Below are 20,019 nucleotides of genomic sequence, written 5' to 3'. Positions count from 1 at the left end.
CTTAATTAATTGTCAAGTGTAAGTATGATTACTATTTAAATGTTGAAATGGTTGAGGCATGACATTAGGAAGCTTTCCAACGTATAGTGCAATTTTTTAAGAAAAAAGTTTACATGTGTAAGATGTTATCATATGTGTGTGTATGTGTGTATGCCAAAGTTTGTTAGGAAGGCACTCCACACAATTTTGCAATATAATGGAAAAGGTAAGATGTGTGTGTGTGTGAGGGGGCTGCTGGGAGGTAGGAAACAAGAGGGGAAGAGGAACTGACCCAATCAGAACGACACTGAAGCATAAGGAAAGCAGTAAGGTAGTGGTGTTCTTTCCTTTTTTCTTTGTCCTCTTTTCCTTTCTCTTCCTTTCATTTCCTTTATTTTTCTCTTCTTTTTTCTTTTCTTCCCTATCACTTCCCCTATTTCTGTGATAAAATACTAAATGAATACATGGATAAGTAAAACAATTACAATTTTTAAATATTCTATTTTCTTAAGCTGCTTCTAGGGAGGTTCCAGTTATGCTTCCTCATTGGGTTGACTGCTGACAGGTTAGGACTGACCACAGTGATTGAATTCCTTGTGCTTCATTGTTGAGATTCACATGACCTTTCTAAAACCATTTTGGCTCATTTTTCTCTGCAAAATTGCACACAGAAATCTGTGTCTCGTTTGCCTTCTTACCCATGGCCCAGCATTTCTTCCCCACATCTACTGTCACCTCGTTATCTTTTTTTTTTTTTATTCAAGATATGGTTCCACAGACACAGGGGTTTCCCCAACCCTCCCATTCTCCCACTGCTTTCCCTCATGTGTTTATAATAGAATTGTCCTTAAGCAACAGTCACAAGTACCACATCATGCTGTTTAAGTATGTCATGACATTGTAGGTATAGACAGTGATAGAAAGTGCAGTATCCTGTTGTCAAGATCTATTTAACAGTTTCGAGAATGACAGAGAGAGGGAGAGAGAGAGAGGCAAAGAAAGGAGATTTCTCTTGTCAGCATTTTCATTATCCGAGATTAGGCCAAGAGGTAATCCAGGAGCCCAGAATTCCATCCAGTGTTTTGAGGTGGGTGGCAGGAATCCAAATACTTGGGACTGTTACCTGCTGCCTATCAGGGAACTGGATCAGAAGAAAAGATAATGCACAGTGCCACAACACCTGCCCCTATCCCACCCTTTTTTAGATTCTGTCAACCACGGGGCCCTGTATGGGAGCCATTGCAGGAGACTCTCACCTGCCAGATCCAGATGGCTCAGTCATCCAAGGACTGGGAGCCATCTCTCTGCACAGGCTGTATCACTCCATCTTCTCAAGATTACTCTTTTCTGGTACCTAACTTGAAGGGCTCATGCATCCCAAACAAAAGCCTCGGTGTTGTTGGCTTCATAATTTCTCCAGAGAAATAGACTCTTGGAAACAGGAGAAATAAAGGTCTGCTTTCCCTTCTAAGAAGTGGGGATGGAGACATTGACATTTTTCAGTATCACTAGTTCTCTTGCGTTTGCAAGAGTAAAGCAGTAATCAGTATCTAGCAACACTGTCACCAAGAGTGGAAGCTAATGTAAAATTCTAGGCATTTCTATGGCATAGGAGTTATATGATAAAAATAAATCTAGTTTAAAGGAGTCTCCTAAGGGGCTTGCTATTAAAGATGTGCAAAGTGGATTAACTGGCTTAGATCTTAGCGAACCTCAGGAATACCTCAAATGTTGAAAAGTGAAATGAAGCATAGTAACAAACTCTAAGGGAGTGAGAACGCTCTTTTAGAGGGCATTTCAGTGCCAGAGGTCACATTATTGTGAGACAGCACATAGACAAATACATACCCCAGAAGCTTTCAAGACAGCTTACCTCTGATCAGAGTTCTCATTCATGTAGACCCATGATACAAGAGGGAACCCTTTTCTAGACTCGGAACCGTACAATCAGACAAGGGTTCCACTTAACAACAACAGCAGCAGCAAACTGCCTCAAGGAACTGCAGTAGCATCCTGGAATAGACACTAGGCTAAATGGAAGAGTGGTCCTTCTGGTGTTTGAACAAATAGAGTAACAACTGAAACTGTCGAGAAAAGGTAATCCTCCTAAAAATGCCCAAGGTCTGAATTTTCTCTGAATTCTGTTCACCAGGTAAATCATCAGAAGATGCTGTAGAACTACAACATCCAGCTTTTCTGTCCAATTTTAAATGGAAGTTTCCCTAGCCACTTGTAAAAGTAATTCCAGAATGGCAGATTAAGCACCCCTTCACTCATTTCTGGTAAATAATCAAAACTAGATCTACCCTGACCTAGGCAGGAGTAGTCAGCACAAACAAATCGTTTAAAATGATTTTGTGACACAGAAGAAAGATCTCAAGAGATACTACATGTTGGCATTTTTAAAAAGATCACCAGGATTTAGTTAAATTTACTGTAGATAGCTTCCCTTTGCTACAGTCAAGGAAATTAAAGAAAACATTTGAATTGAGAGGTGAAAGATAGGGGACATGGTTAGGAAACTAATGTAAGGAAACTAATAATGTCACTACAAGATTAAGATTAAAACCAACACTATAAAGCAGAAAGGAAAAGAAATTTCACCGGAGAAAATCAGATTAGTTATATTAATGCCTGGTGTTTGTGGTAAAAGAATATTAAAATGATTTTCATCTGAAGATAATACATGTGACAATATAGCAGGATGTCTAACAGATGAATATATATATATATATATATATATATATGTATATACATTTGAAGGAACGGCAATATTCAGAGACAGGCTTTAAGTAAATGCTTCTTCCAAATAAACACAACTTTATGCTGTAATAGTTAAGCAAAGGCAAGAATCAATCAGGTATTTATTAGAATTGAGATATTTTCAGTGCAATATTCAAACTTTGGTGCCAAGGAAAGAATATTATAAATAATGTGGCTGAAAATACTATCAGTACCAATTGATAATGATTTCCTTGCTTAGAAAGACTGTTCATACTGCAGTATTCATTTTTCACTTGGCCAGACATAAGATCAAACCTGATAACAAGATGGTATCCATCAGACAATTGCACCGCTATAAGGGCTTTCTACAAACCCTATTGTGCATGTGCCTTTTATCAGGGGAAAGCCATTTTTAGACAATTACTGTTGTCTCAGCAATAGCCCAGGATGGAAAAATCAGCAGCCAACAGCCAACATGTGGCTAGGAATAGATCCAATGAACCTGGCCACAAACATGCTGTATGACAGATGAATAAATATTTGTTATTAGAAGCCACCGACCTTTTGAGATTTTATACAGTCAACTAATTGAAAACTTACATACCATGGTAGGAAAAGCAGGTGAGCTAAACATGATGGACAGATTGCGTCCTCTGTAAAATTAGTTGTGAAATCTGCTCTAGACAAAGTGCTGCCCTCAGGGTTTCAAAGGAACACATTTGTGATGTAAAAATTCTATTTTACCCAAGGAGTCATGCAAATGTTCAGATAATCATACAATATTAGTTACATAAGACTTCAGGAACCGTAATGCTCATGGAAACCAAATGTTACTAGCTAATGAATAAACCAATATCTGGAGCTCTCAAGTCAAGAACATCATGATATACATGAATTGGTAGAGAAGAGAATTAACTAGATGTAATAACATTAAAATGCAGTAACAGAAACATTGGAAAATTGTACAATTTATTTACAGAAAAGATTTAGAAGATATCATAAAATATAAAAGAGACAGAAATCCTAGGTAACATCAGCAAAATTATGCAAGTATGAATTTGCAAATTTTATTTTCTTAAAAATTTATTTAATTTAAAAGGCATACTTATAGAAAGATTGGCTGATTTCTCAGGTAGCTGCAATTGCTGGTGCAGTCAGGCAAAAGTCAGGATTTTGCAACTCTATCTGGATCTCCAACATGGGTGACAGGATCCCAGCTACTGGAGTAATCTTCCCCTACTTTTTTTTCTAAAGATTCATTTATTTTTATTGGAAAGACATATTTACAGAGAGAAGCAGATACAGAGAAGAGATACAGAGAGAAGGAGATACAGAAAAAGATGTTCTGTTTGCTACTTTACTCCCCAATTGGCTGCAAGGGCCAAAGCTGAGCCAATCCAAAGTCAGGAATCAAGAACCAGGAGCTAGGAGTTTCTTCCCAGTCTCTCACACGGCGTTGATTCCCAATGCTTAGGGCTAACCTCTAGTACTTTCACAGGTCACAAGCTTGGACCTGGGTGGGAAGCAGAGCAGCCAGAACACGAACTGTGCCTGTGTGGGATCCTGGTGTATATACAAGGCAAAAATTGAACCACTGAGCCATCACACTGGGCCCCTTACTCAAGGTTTTTTGTAGACATTAGCAGGGAACTGAATTGGACGTGGAGCAGTTGGGATTTGAACCGGCACCTATTATGGGATGAAGGTGTTGAAAGCAGAGGTTTAACTCAGTCCACCACAGCACTATCCCCAAGTTTCCAAATTTTATATAGGAGGAGCTCAGTATCACTCGTTTGTTTTTGACATTGCAAACTAGAAAAATGTTCAATTTTTTTTTTTAGGAAAAAGATTTCAAGAGTAGTTTAAACCCTATCACTGTGAGTGTGATGATTATGAAAGAAGACAAATTAGCAAATGCTGGAAAGAATGTGGAGAAAGAGGAATCCTCATACACTGTTGATCGTAATGTTAATTACTGTGTCCAGTGTGGGAAAACGGACATTTCTTTAAAAACTAGAAATAAAACTACTAAATATTCCATATGACTCAACAGTGCTATTACTGGGTTGATTTCTGGATGACATGAATTCCTTGTATTAAAGAAATACCTGCTCCATGATGTTTTAAGCTGCACCATTCACAATAGCCAAAATGTGAAATCAACCAAGGTGTCCATTAATAAATAAACTGATGAAAATGTCTGTGTGGGGGTGGTGGTGGCATAGCTGGGTAAGCCTTCCCCTGCATCCTTTCCTGCAGCACTGGCATCCCATGTGGACACTATTGCATGTCCGGATGCTCTGCTTCCCATACAGTTCCTTGTTTATGTCCTGGGAGAGCAGTGAAGGATGGCTAAATCCTTAGGTCCTTACAATTGTGCGGAGACCCAGAAGCATCTGGTTCCTTCCTTCAGACTAAATCATCTGTAGCCATTGTGGCCATTTGAGGAATGAGGTAATGGATTGAAGATCTCCCTACGTCTGTCCCTCTCTCTCCATTAACTGCCTGTCCAATAAAATATGAGTCAATCTTTAAAGAAAAAAAAAAAGGTTTGTTTCTAGCCTGTAAGCAATTGAGAATTTGAAGTATGGGAACAAGTTTGGAAAAGAGAATAAATTGAAGGATAGCAACATTGAGCAAAACTAGAAACAATCCTCCAACGCTATTGCAAAAATAAAATAAAATGTTGTAGGTGATGTGCATTATATCACAACAAAGCCATGCTATGTCATTTTGGCTAGCTAAATACAGATTAGCAGCAGTGTGAAACTACTTATTTATTGGAGTAGTAAAGACACAGAGAGAGAGAGAGAAAAAAAATGAGCTGGTTCACTTACCATGGAAACTGGGAGCCAAACTGTTAACCCAGCCTCCCCAAACCCCTTGCCCTGCTATGAGTAGCGGGGCCAAGGCACCTGACGCAGCACCCACTGCCTCTCTGGGTACACAAGAGCAGGAAGTGAGGACCTGTACAGCACGATCTCTGTCTTTGTGACTTACAGTAGAAAAGATCTGTTAGCCAGGGTGTGACTAAGAAAACCATGCTGCTAGGCAAGGTGTGAGTTCGGTGATCTTTCTACATCACCCTGTTGGCTCAAGATACTTTTAGCAGAAAAACATTGAGAATGCTTGAGCTTTCCCACACTTGAGTTCTGCTTGTTCTCTAAGCCCAGTGCTGACATTTGGATTAGGATAAATAGACACCTGGAATAGTTTGTCGTTATTAATTTTAATTGATAAGTAAATAAATCTAAGGAAAGAGGCATTAACCTGCCTAAGGAACATAAACACTTAAAAATAAATATAAGGGTCTATTTAATTAAGAAATGGAATCTAATAGATGTTAAAGGAATTAACATCTATATAGCTTTATGAAGGCAATTACAAAAACCTCTATAGTCACTTATGTTCAATTTGGATTAACGTTCAAAGATCAAGTGCAGAGTCAGTTATAAACTGCTGTCAGAGAAAGTAATATTTTCTTTCGCCTAAACATAGGAGTCATTTTCTCTGATTTATGTGATCGTAGTCAGTTAAACAAAGATAAGTCCTCATTTTTCAAAAGCATGGGAAGATAATGAAAGGAATAGTTTGCCAGAGTCCGGCTTTTTCGAGAGGAAGGAGCTTCTCATCTCCATTACCCAGTGTGGCACACCGTGTGGAAGTACACGATAGTTTAACAGAAGTTTTTGCTGAATGAAGGTGTAAGAGGGGTAGCTACTCCAAAACTCTAGACGTTTGCTAATGAGCAGGAACTATAACAGATACAATTGTCCTGTTTAGTTCCCATAGCCACTGCAAAGAAAATTAGATACATGAAGCCTTCAATAACCCAGGGAAGTATATGCATAGACATTTTTATTGATTCTGTAGTGAATCATAGTATTACAGGGGCAAGGTAAAGCAGGAACTGAAATTTAGTTAGGGTTAGGGATGAACAGAAGGCTAGGCTTTTGTAGTGGGAAATTCTGGTTTTCAAGCCTCTCAGCTCCGGAGCAAGCAGGGTTAAACCTATTACTGCTTTTTACCTGAAGAATCGACACAATGAGAGTTCTCATGCAGGATGATTTTTTTAAAAGATTTATTTATTTTCATTGCAAAGCCAGATATACAGAGAGGAGGATCTTCCATCTGGTGATTCACTCCCCAAGTGACCGCAACGGCTGGTACTGCACCGATCCAAAGCCAGGAGCCAGGAGCTCTTCTGGGTTTCCCACATGGGTGCAGGGTCCCCAGGCTTTGGGCCATCCTTGACTGCTTGCCCAGGCCACAAACAGGGAGCTAGATGAGAAATGGGGCCGTTGGGATTAGAACTGGCTACCAGATGGGATCGTGGTGTATTCAAGGCGAGGATTTTAGCTACTAGGCCACCGTGCCAGGCCCTGATTTTTGAACTTAATATTGGAAACCTAAACTTCTTGGCAAACAGTGGGTGCTTTACAATAGTTTAGTTCTTTCTTACAACAATAATAATTCCAAAATGGGTTTGGAAAGACTTCAGACTAGGATTTTCATATGCAATTGTTTCATCGATTTGAAAGTATACACAGATTGTCCAATTCATGCATAACACATTTAGCAGAAAACACCAGACTATGAAATGCTGCATACATAAGTACCTTAGCAACAGTGAAACAATCCCTGTGATTTCTTGCCAAGATAAATATGATTATGTATTATTGTGCTCCCTGTGGCAAATCCCCTTGAGGTTTCACATGCTGTGTGTGAATAACTATGGTAATCTAAGATTCAGTTCCATTTCTGTAATGCAAATCATTGTTTTACAGAGATATTGACCTGCAATGTAAATGTTATATAGGACCTTGTCAAAATACTCTAGTGATAATACAGCATTGGAATACTTAGAGGAGCTAAATACAGTCTTATTTTAAGAGTTTTCCTTTAAACTTTGATTATTTATGAAACATTTGAAGTAAATAAACATTTACATGCTATCTCTGTTTCCATTTGTTAAATTCAGTTTTGCTTTAAAAAAAGTAAATTGAAAATGGAAGTTTGAAATTTCTAGCAGGCGTACCAATTTAGGTGAAAATACTGGCACATTCTGTTATTACATTGTCACATGTCATTTTCCTATTTCTGCCCCCATGTACTTAGTATTTATTTTCTACATTATTCATACATTATAATAAATGCATGACAAATAAAGGCCAGATTTTCTCCACATTTATCTATTATAAAATGTCTTTTAATAAATTACTTCTGAATATAGACAAGATTTCTCATTTCATTTGTGTGAATAAATATAGAGCTGATGACTGCATTTGAAATTATAGGGTTCATTCAGTCATTAGTTAAGGAGACAACAGAGAGTAGACAATGACAGATTAAAAATACTCCAGTGCACAAGTAGCTAGATATGCATGGGAAGTTGTTCACAGCCATTCATTTCAGCTCCCTATGGGTGAATATAGGGCTACTCTTGAAGCTTTCAGATTCAGATCTCCACAACAGCATGAGAATGTTCTGTGCTAAAAAAGAAAGATTGTATTTGATTCAATCTAGAAAAGTAAACAGTGACCCAATTTACAGGATTTTTAGTCTTTTGGAACAACTACAGTATATTTATTTATTGTTTCAGCTAAAAAACAGATAATAATGTATGTATTTGGGACAGGTGTTGAACCTACCTTCTAACGCACTGGTTAAGAGCACCTGGATTCATCTCCCAGCCCCAAGTCCAGAAGGACTTCCTTCCAGTGCAAACCTAGGAGGGCAGCAGTGATGGCTGAGGTTTCTTGAATTCTTGTAGGAGGTGGGGATTGGTTCCCCACTTCCACCTTTGACCCTAGCCCAGCCTGGTTTATTGTGGGAATTTGGGGAGTAAACCAGCAGATGATTCTCTCTCTGTTTCTTTTTCCCTCTTTTTCTTTTTATGTTTCTCTCTATTCCCCTGTTTTTCAAGTAAATGTGTATGAATAAATAAATAAATAAATAAATAAAATTTTGAATTTTTTTTAAAATTTGAGAATCCTGGTAAACAAAAATAAATAGAAAGTATTCATATTCCATCATCAAAATCACTGAAATCACTTTCTTAAAATAACCTTTGAAACTCTGAATGTATAAACTGGTTTGTGTATATTGGGCTGTCCTCATGTAAATTTTATTTGATAGCCTGCTTTTACTAACATAATAATATATCACAGATGTGGACAGAGATCAATAAATCGATAAACAGAGATCAAGCATGATGATAAAGTCTAATCTTAAAGTAGAAGTTAGCATGTGTCTGAAAGGATACAGAGAATTTCAAAATATAGTATTGTGGTTTCCATAGAAATCTTGTGAGTGTGTCTAATTTCCACTTAGTAGACAAGGAGACAGGATTTGTAACATGCCCGAGGTCACGCAGATGGTCTGTGTTTTGAAACAAGAATTCAAAACTGTACTTTTCCATTTTATTGGAAATATGTTCTGTGCTTTATACTTTGGAGTTCAAAGTCATAATCACAATGCCAAGTAATATTGTAAAATTATATTGAAAAAAGTTGTAACCCATATGAAGTATTTAAACATTACATCTTTTGCACATAGAAAAATTGTTTCTATTTCCAGTTTTCTGCAATTTTAGACCATTCCAGGGCAAACACAACACTAATATACATTTCTGTGTAAGCTCAATAAATAACTCAGGATACAATCAGAGAAAAAGAAATGCTGAAACAGGGAAGATGAATACTCAAGGCTTTTGGTTTAATTCATACTTTTATGTGCTCTGCAACAAAGAAGTACATTATTCTTCACTATCTTCACCAAAATCATGGGCAAGAACAAATCAAGTCTCATTTTAATAAGTACTATTTGAATAGTTTCTAATAAAGCTTACTGTTAAAATCATATTAATGTGAAAAGAAGAATTACAGAGAGTGAGAGAGTAAGATCATCTTTTGTCTTACTCCTCAATTGGACATGGTGGCCAGGGCTGGGTCAAGCCAAAGGCAGGAGCCAGAAAAAACATCCTGGTCTCTGACAGCAGAATCAGTGGTACAGGCACTTAGACCATCTATCTCTGCTTTTCTAGGAACATCAGCAAGGAGGAGGATTGGGAATAACAAAAGCTTGAACTTGAATCAGTGCTCTAAGGGATGCCTGCATTGCTGCTGGTGGTTTAGCCCATTGTAACACTGGTCCCTGTTTTTTGTCTTTCGTGGATAAAACAGCAAATTCAAATGTTTAAACAACAGTTTAGTAACTGAAGAACCAAATTCTGGAATGGCATTTTTTAGATATAATTCATGCCAAAACCAGTAGTCCTAATTCTATTACATTTGGGACTTATAAACATAAAGTTTACAACAAGCAGGATTACCCTTATAAAAGTATTTTTTTCTTTTATTTTTGAAACTGCATTCATCATGACATCATGACCATAACCAAATTATGGAACATTTTTTATCGATCCAGAAGTATTCCTCCTTGCCGTTTTAGTCTTTAACTTTTTCAACCTCCAAACCTGACAATCACTGTTCCTTTTACTGCTTCCACCTTTGACTTTACCAGAATGTCATATAAATTAACTCAAAGCATGACACCACTTCAATCTTCTTTGTTATATGTTGCCATGTAATAGTGGGTTTTCCTCTCTTTTCTGATGAATAATATTTTATAATAAAGTAGCTATATGAACGTACTACAGTTTTTCTATTCACCCATTAAGGGATATTTGGATTGTTTTCAGTTTTTGATGATTAAGGATAGTTTTTTGTGTGTGAATACACTTTTCTTTCTGTTGTATAAATACCTTTTAGTAGTACTTACAGATTCTATAGTAAATTTATATTTATGTTTATGAATTTTGTTTAAAACCCATATCATATTTATTGGTTTCTATAGTTGTTGAATAGTTCTGAAATGAAACTTTATATGGTTTATCTCTGTTTTTACCACCTGGCACCTATTTATGAAAATTGACAAGTTTCCAAGTGAGTTTGGCTTGAGGACTGTGCTGCTGTTATATTATGGAGAGGAATAGTGGGAGGGAAAGGTGAAGAAGGAACACTTAAACCTACAAAATTGCACCATAAAAAAATAATCAAAAGAATTTTTAAAAAGCTCTTATTTATATATTTGAAAGGCAGAGGAAGAGAGGGAGAGAGAAAGAGTCTTTCATCTGCTGATTTGCTCTCCAAACGGCTGCATTTGCCAGAGCTGGGCTGGGTCAAAGTCAGGATCCAAGAGACATGGGCTCAAACACTTGATGATCTTGTGCTGCTTTCCTGTGTGCATTAGCAGGGAGCTGCATGGGAAGTGCAGCACCTTGGTGATGTCAATATACTATGCCTTTGTCTCAGGCGGTGACTTCACTTACTGGCCCCTTGGATGAGTTTTGATCAGCTCTCAGTTACACAAGAATTTATCATGTATTTAATTATCCATGTGCTTTGATTTTTTTTCTGTCAGAGAGCAATGAGCTGCCTAGTTGGCAAATTTGAAATTGTTTGAAAAGTTAGAAAAATGGAATAAATAAACTCCAATTAGGTGTGTGAGTACAATTTATAAGTAGATCCTTTCTTATCACGAATCATTATGTAAAGTAAAATTTCTTGTAACCAGGTATGCAATTCACGAAATATGTGACAAATATCATATAAGTATTGGACTGCATTCCTCAGGATTCCTGAGCTTACAGTGTATTGCAGAGACAGCAGTTTGTGAGCACAGAAGATAGAAATTACTGATGTGCTAAAGAAACACGTATAACGGGATCTGTCTTAACTCAAAAAGGCTTGCAACGTCTTAGGAAAGACCGGAAGTACTATCAACCATGTGAGGAGAGAGAACAATATTCCGGATAGTGTGGAAACAGCTTGTGCAAGGATTTCGCTTGGCGGGGAGAAAAGTGCACAGACACAAGAGATAGAAACATGCTGTTAAGAAAGCTTGGATGATTCACCAGGGGATCCAGAATGAGTCAAAAAAGAGAATCCATAAGAACCAAGATGGATTAGAACAGTAAAAGCTTAGCAATCAGTAAATGTTTGCATGAATAAAGACACTTTGTGATATGAGGAAGGTGAGTTAGGAGATTAATTAGGTTTTCACATTCCAAATGTTGCTAAAATTGAAAATGATGAGCATGTGATCAAAGGGTGAAAGATAAGAAGTTTATTGTAATTAGTTAGATTAGGAAATCAAGAAAGTTGGGGACCAGAGCACATGAATACTTACCTCCATCAAACGCTACAAGCACATTGACATTTATCGGGAGTTTCATGACGTCAGTACATTTGAAAAATACCGAATTAAAGTGAAATAGAGGGAAGGGAGTAAAAAAATGTGAAATAAAATGATACATGTCATCTCAACCCCTTGGCCATTGAGAAGCTACATGCAAGGAAGTAGGACTGGTTCAAAAATGCATTAAAAAAGGGTATTTTGCTATTTTTCAAATCATTCAGGATTCTTCCTTTCTTAACCTGTATTTTTTTCTAATGAAACGATAGCATTTGAAAGAAACGCTTGAATATATATGACTGTCGAAACCTACATCACTCATTAAACACTTTACTACACATCACACACTTTGCAATGCCTTCTGAGACAAGAATCAAAGGCATGTGCATTTATAATAAGGGAAGCTTTCCTGGACACACACCCAGCAAATAGGATCCAGTTAACCTTGGCTTGAGCCTTGGAATCTGTCTGGCGTTTGGCACCTCAGGTGATATGGGTGCAGAGCCAGGATTTTTCTAGATCTGATTGCGCTGGTGGAGTTCTTTGCTTTTTTTATATTGGCTGTACACTAGGATTATCCAAGGAGCTTTTAAAAACTTTAATTACTAGTCCATATCTGACATGAAAACACCGCAGCATCCAGGGATTGCATTCCTGTTCAGCTGAAGCTCCCGATTGAGTCCATATGAAGCCTCAGGTGAAGACTGGTGCTCTAAGATTGGGTGTGAAGTAATCAACTTCGTTAGCTCAGAATTCAGCATTGCATCCTCAGATGGATTGTCAGTAAATGCCAGGCCAGAGGAAGACACATGAAAATTACTATTTCTTCAGAAAAAATAAAGATTCTCTCAGAATAACGTAAAAACAATCAACTCCTTAATAGAAACAAAGCTGTACACTTGCAAAGAAAAAAAAAAAAACTTTGCACTAAAATGAAATGACTCTAGTGAGAGAAATTATCCCCAACAGTCTTATTTCCAAAAAGAATGTGATTCGGGTCTGGCGCGATAGCATAGCGGTTAAAGTCCTTGCCTTGAATGTGCCCGGACCCCTTATGGGGGCCCATTCTAATCCCAGCCACCCCGCTTCCCAGCCAGCTCCCTGCTTGCGGCCTGGGAACACAGTTGAGGATGGCCCAAAGCTTGGGGACCCTGCACCCATGTGGGAGACCCAGGAGAAGCTCCTGGTTGCTGGCTTCGGATTGGTTCAGCTCCAGTCATTGCGGCCACTTGGGCAGTGAACCATCGGATGGAAGACCTTCCTCTCTGTCTCCTTTCCTCTCTGTATATCTGACTTTCCAATAAAAATAAATAAATCTTTTTTTTAAAAAAAAGAATGTGATTTTTTTAAACTTTTGCTTTATTTTTATTTGAAAGGCAGAGTTTCAGAGAGAGGAAGACACACAAGACATGTTCCAGTTGCTGTTCCTGTCCCCGAATGGCTGCAATGGCTGGAGTTGTTAGAAGCCAGGAACCAGGAGCTTTCTCCAGGGTCTCCCATATGGATACAATTGCCCAAGAACTTGGGCCATCCTTTGCTGCTTTCCCAAGGCATAAGCAGGGCTCTGCATTGGGATTGCAACCAGCCAGGACATAAAGAGATGGCTCTATGGGATACCAGAGCTACAGATAGAAGCCTATCTTACTACACCGTGAAGCTGGCTTCCAAAATGTGATTTTGTTATGGAGGCCTTTATCCCTCTAGATAATCAACTTTTTTAAAAAAAACAATACAGTAATTAACATGGACTTGACTTTTAACTTCAGAGTTTCAGGTTTAAATTTGACTGATATATCCACTGTCTAAAGACCTGACATTATTTCTTTTAAGAAAAATCCTTACACATTTTACAACTTACAGGAAGGGAAAATGGTTGTGTCAACATAGGCTGGGAACTTGTCCCTATGTGCAGCAACTTTTCCTCTTTCTGTTCCTCCTGCCAATGTTGTTCTTGATGTGTGTCATCAAAGAATACCATGAATGAATTGACAAAAGAGCAAGATAAAAAAGAACAAGAGTTGCAAACATGGCATCTGTCTTTCCTTGATAAAAATGTGGACTGTGTCGACACAACATCAAAATTATTGGTTGACATAAACCATAGGATCAAGCTTTGCTTCTCAAGATTTGAAGTATTTTATACTGTACAGATAAGTGTACTAGACAAATCAAGTGGGATCTGGAACAACATTTTGTAATCGAAGACGATTATTTCTATAGAAAAACAGAAAACATAGATTGCACCAGTTCAATTCTGTCTAGAATTTTTGCCACCACATGAATTTTTAATTTTCTTTTAAGAGACATTTGAGCAACAGAATTGTAAGCTGGGAGACTGGTGGAGTTATATAGCAAAATAAAACAATTGTGGTGTTTATTTTTTTTAAATTCCAATCAATGACTAGAAAAAGGATTTTCTTGATTTCTTTATTTTATTTTTTTTTCTTTTTGTTTACTTTTCAGCTTTTTTCTGTGACTGCTAAACTATAGTTGCTTAGCAGATACGTCCTAGTTGGTACTAAGGCTATTTGTGTATATAAGTTCATATAATTTTAATAAGGATTTATATCAGCATCAATTATTCAAGGTTGGGAAAGCTGTGTGCTTCAAATACAAGCATTTCATTTTCAAACTAACTGTGAAGTTCACTGGGCAGCATAGCATCCTTGCCAACTGGCCAAAAGCAAGTCACTAAATTAATGACACTGAGTGAACAGGCTCAATTTCAGGCTTAGCTTAAAAATCTAATTTTATTGCTGATAACTGCCTTTTAAAATACAGCATCGTTTAAAAATCAGTCATTTCAACATAGTAGTGAGCCAGTATTAATCTCAGCATTTTATCCAACAATATAGAACTTTAGACTATGTTCAGCCCATGAAGTCAATGTCCATATAATATTTAATACATGTTTTATAGGTGTCTCAAAGCCATCCAGTTGAGAATGCTCAAGAAGAAAATTTGCAGGGAAGGTCCTTTAAAGACTGCCTTGCCAGACTTTTCAGCTGGGTAATGGGAATAAGCCGCTGTGAACACCTTCGATTAAGGCAATAAACGTATGTGCGCTTGTGCGCACTGATTTTGAAGCTGGGTGGCAAAGTTAAGGCAAATACAGTAAAACGTGTCCTTCTGTGCAGGTTTCCATGGCAACCAAAAGGGATATAGAAGCAGTGACTTCTCATTGTTATTGTTACTGTTATTAATCTTTCAAGTGTGTTTTTTCACTCACTAATGCACATTCAATATTCTGTAAGTAGCCTTATCATATTTTGTTTCATGGATTTTTTTGGTTGGTTGTTTTTCTATAGCTTTAATTATGAATAGCTTACTACATTGCCTTTTCTCCTTTAATTATTATTATTATCTTTTTTTTTTGCATTTTCACATCTTTTCAGAGATACTTCAGAGGCTACTTTTCAACTGGCAAGCTTATCACAAATTTATATATCATAAATAAGTCACAGTTTTTAAAATAATTTGTTAAACTACGTTTTTTTTTTGTAAACAGCGCTATGAGATAAATAGAGAAAGTTCTCATGTATAATTTAAATGTTTGGATATGGGCATGCTTTAGTCCATAATTTACCAAATTTATCACAACAACATTTTAGGAAGAAAGGATTATTTTCTCATGGGATCCCTGCACTCAAGGAATGGACTGAGTGATTTGTCCAGCGGTTTGATGTGGAGTTGAATGAACCCTTTCCAACGGATGCTTCATGTAGCACATTCTGCTTTTTGGAGGGGCTAAAGCTCTATCATCTCAGTGATAAACCTCTGTAGAAGTAATGGAAGAGGATTTAAGGAACTGTGCTGATGAAGTACAGGACCCCTATATTCTCGTGACTGTGAACTCAGCTTTCATGCATGCATTTTCAGTGTGCTGCCTACTTGTTTGCACTATTTCTTACTAGTAAGTATTACTATTGCATGACAAGAATTCATAGGCAAAGGAGAGAGAGATGGGAAAGGTTGAAAATCAGGGAAATGTTAGAAATTTGGAGATTGCTCTAAAGTGGGGTGACCACAGGGAATGATCGTGTGTTGCTGTGTTTTTGAAATTTTTATTCTATTTTTAACTTGTGTTTATACAGTGTTTTGTGTCTTTTACAATACAGATTTAAGAAAAAGAGATACTCCCCACTGCACATACCTTCCTGTGCCTGGTCCTCACCCACCCTCCTTCCTTCTTCCATTTTTCGTTTTTTAATTCTTACAGTAGCTTACTTTCAGTTCATGTCACAATCACAGGCTTAACACTCTATGAAGTTAGGAGAAAGAACTTTGAAAGTTTCACCATAAAGAAACTACAAATTCTTGAGGAAAAAATGTTTGCTTGGATTTGAATACTTTATAATGTACACATGCATTGAAGTATCACACGCATGCCTTAAAATGTATGATATTAATATATATGTTTAAAATAGAAAAATATTTCTATATCAAAAGCAAAAATCAATTACCAGCTAGTTGATCCCAGAGAAAGTCCATTCCTCTGAACATGTGAATAGAAATGTTGAATGCATTTACTGTTTTTCATAAAATGAGAAAATTGCTGCTGGTGAATTAAGCCGTAACATAAATTCTCGGGCCGGGAGCGGTGGCGCAAGTGGTTAAGGTCCTCGCCTTGCACGCCCCAAGATCCCATATGGACGCCAGTTCTATTCCAGCAGCCCCGCTTCCCTTCCAGCTCCCTGCCTGTGGCCCGGGAAAGCAGTCGAGGACGGCCCAAGGCTTTGGGACCCTGCATCCGCGTGGGAGACCCGGAAGAGGCTCCTGGCTTCGGATGGGCATAGCACTGGCCGTTGTGCTCACTTGGGGAGTGAATCATCGGCTGGAAGATCTTCCTCTCTGTCTCTCCTCTCTGTATATCCGCCTTTCCAATCAAAAAATAATAAAAATAAATCTTTAAAAAAATCTTTAAAAAATATATAAATTCTCATATAAGAAAAATCATCATGTCAGAGATTAAAATTTAAGGGTAGTATAAAATGGTGAGTGTGATAGTAGAATTAAAATAGTTATTTCCCTTTAAGAACCATGGGATCATAAAATACGGTGATGCTCCACATAACGTGATTTGGAAATTGTACAGTGGCAGGAAGAGCCAATGGCTACTGAAGCGGTGAGGCTAGATTCCAAGATTGAATTCCAACAGTCTTGAGTAGCTTGCCTCTCATTAACGCACTGGAACAACTCAGTGAATGACAGCACTAATCCGTTCATGAGGACAAGAACTAGAGAGTGCACTGGCAGGAAGCTGAAAGTGGAGTGGGAGCAAACTATGTGACGCAGATGTGGCATTCCCAGAGCCCTCACCGGGACATGATCTTGAGGCCCCAATTCTTAACAATGTCATATTGGAAATTATGTTTACAACTATTTTCAGAAAACATACTGAAACCCTAGCATAAATTGACCTTCCCCCCTTGACATCCTTAACCTGATTGTTACTCCTGTGTATCATTAACATGCCTTTCACGCCTTCACATGTCCAGTTTAGATGATTAATTATGTGCGTCATCCTACAGTTACTGCAACTTCTGTCGCTTTCTCCAGTTGAAATTTATGCATTTTTCCTTTCTTCTATGCAGCTGTGCACTGATTATCAGGGGTCTGTTTTTGCATTCTTCTTTCAAAGTCACAATATCCAAGTCTTCGTTCCATGGTGATCATTGTCTTATTTATGTTGTTATCTGAGAATTTAATGAGTCTGTGGACCCTTTGTTACCTAAATCTAAGAAAGACTTCCTGAGGTGTGAAAACCAGTATCCTTTTGAATGTCATTCATTTTCTGTTAATGTTTATTTCTACCTCCTGACTGATTAATATTCAATTATGGTTTTAACAATTTTTGTGTAATTGTTTTTGTGCTAGATACTATCCAAAGTTATAACACTCATGCCAGTTCCATACTGAAACAACCTATTTCAAACTGTATTTTTTTGAGTTCACAGATTTCTTGCCCTGATGGGGCCAACAGAAGTAAAACTGAAGTATCATTTCCATGAATCTTGCACATTTTATCCAACTATAGCATATCTTGTAACTTTTTGTTTTATCCTAAGGTCTCGTCTATGCCCTTAGACATGAAACATTTAGAGGAGTCACTGAGTTTCTGAATGCTTCATCCTGCATTTTTCCAGTGGTGTTCTAAGGGGTTGATGGGCAAAAAAAAAAATAAATAGAATTATTTTCTTGCTAGTAATTATTACTGACTTCATCCCCTCTCTAGCGTTAAGTGGGTCAAACCTAGAAAATTAAGGCCCAGAAGAATAAATGATACTCTTCCAGTTGTGGTTTAGTATGCCTAAATTCAGTAAAAATAGTTACAATTTCTTTGCTAATACTTCAAAAATAACTGGTGTAAAGCAATTAAAAGTGCTACATGTACACTGAGGCATTTTGTGACATTCATTCATTTTATAAAGTCTTGCTTATGATATCATTATATTATAAAAACAAAGGCAAAGAATATTATGGAAACATTCTAGACAGGCAATGGGAAGGGGAAATCCTTTGGTAATATTGTCATTATTGGTTTGGGTTGCCACTTATATTAAAATCTCAATTTCTCATCACAGTATTTCAGCAGTCACGACTTGGCCTGCAGCATTTCTGGATCTGTTTAAATATAAGCCATAAGACAAGTTTCCATTGCAAACATTTCTGCTAATTAAAAAAAAAGGGAACTTTTTTTTCTGGAAAGAATACTCTCCTTGAGCTACAAAACGGAGATTGCAGTCTAGAGTCTGGATTCATGCATCAAAAATGAACTGCTGAAGCAGATTTTGTCAACTAACAAATGCCATTTCCGTCTGAGCATTTTTCCACCTCAGTCTACTCCATCTGTCTGAGAGGGAGCGATTATTCTGAAACTCCAACGTGTAGCATTAAAATTCCGTTAACACTCAACGGAATATTAACACGTCTAGCATTGCCACTTTTATCTCTCTGAATTTCAGCATTAATTTTAATCTATCTGGCTAATTAAGAATATTGAATAATATATGTAATTATGAGCTAACATTATGCAATAGCAGAACTTAGTTTAGACATATATGGGAGGGGGTTTTGTATTAGGTTATACTAATTGCACTTAAAGGTACAAAATATTTTACAGAGTCAAATTTCACAACCCTCTGACTATACAATTATTTATTCTTTTTGCAGAACCACATCACCGCCTTTGCAGAAGTCACATGATATCGAAGCAGATGGTTTTTCCCTGCACTGGACATCATCTCTTTTTACCATCCATTCATAACACCCAAAGTTTATTTGATTACAAGAGAAGTTTATAAAGTTGTCTGATAATTTTTATAATTTTAATATCTATGTTGATCTCTCTGCTTTCCCCACTAGACTGTGAGCTCCTCCAGGGCAGGAATGAGTCTTTCTTCACTTGTATCCCCAGCACCTGCAACAGAACATAGCACAACGTAGGTGCTCAATAAAAATGTGATTACTGAATGAACAAATTAATTTCTAATAAAAATTTCACCTTAGTTCCTCACAGAATCATATCTGTTAAATAAAAGCTATCTCTATATGAACCATATTTGCGAAAAGAATAAAAAACCCTTCTATTTGGGGCCAGTTAAACAGAATCTTTCATAGATTATTCAGGAGTATATACTATTTCATTTGAAGTGGACTTTCAAAGTCATGGGGACTTTTAGTTTGTTATTCAGCATGACCTCATTTCCTTTCTAACAGATTTCAGTGTGTGAATTTTCTTTACTTTTAGGAAGTATGTTCTATGCTAAAATGATGTTTGCACATTATACTATCCTATATTTCACTTAAAATACCATTCACACTATACATTCTAAGACTGGTGCTTCTGCTTTTGAAGGGGAAAATGCCAATTTTTACTGTAATAAGTAATGTATCATAATTAAAATTATTTATTTGGACTTTTTTCTTGACACATGTGATTTAATTGCTGATTTACAGGTTTTGAATGCAGAAAGTATCTAAGATAGTTTGAATTGATAAATCCTGCAGTGGTAATTATTATTGAGGAGCATCCCTTTAATGATGGCATCTCAAGGGCAATCAAAGTCTCTATTCATAGTCTCGTTTCCCCCCCAGTGGTGAAAATTTCACACATTT

The 20,019-nt window shown here is 37.2% G+C and overlaps 1 protein-coding gene across 1 annotated transcript in view; it reads left to right on the top strand.

Annotated features, from left to right (window-relative positions):
• The window catches only part of PLPPR5 (phospholipid phosphatase related 5), a 109,220-nt gene extending 89,407 nt beyond the window's left edge, over positions 1–19,813 (top strand). Inside the window, exon 6 of the mRNA XM_040998753.1 lies at positions 19,075–19,813. Coding sequence (XP_040854687.1) covers positions 19,075–19,107 — 33 coding nt within the window. The 3' untranslated portion in view covers positions 19,108–19,813. The remainder of the gene's footprint in view (positions 1–19,074) is intronic.
• Positions 19,814–20,019: the final 206 nt, after the last annotated feature.

The sequence above is a fragment of the Ochotona curzoniae genome, unplaced genomic scaffold (genome assembly GCF_017591425.1).
Source record: "Ochotona curzoniae isolate NIBS_2020 unplaced genomic scaffold, NIBS_Ocur_1.0 scaffold_1037, whole genome shotgun sequence".
NCBI classification, from domain to species: Eukaryota; Metazoa; Chordata; class Mammalia; order Lagomorpha; family Ochotonidae; genus Ochotona; species Ochotona curzoniae.
The sequence above is the reverse complement of the archived record's forward strand: the minus strand, read 5'-3'. Positions and strand labels throughout refer to the sequence as shown.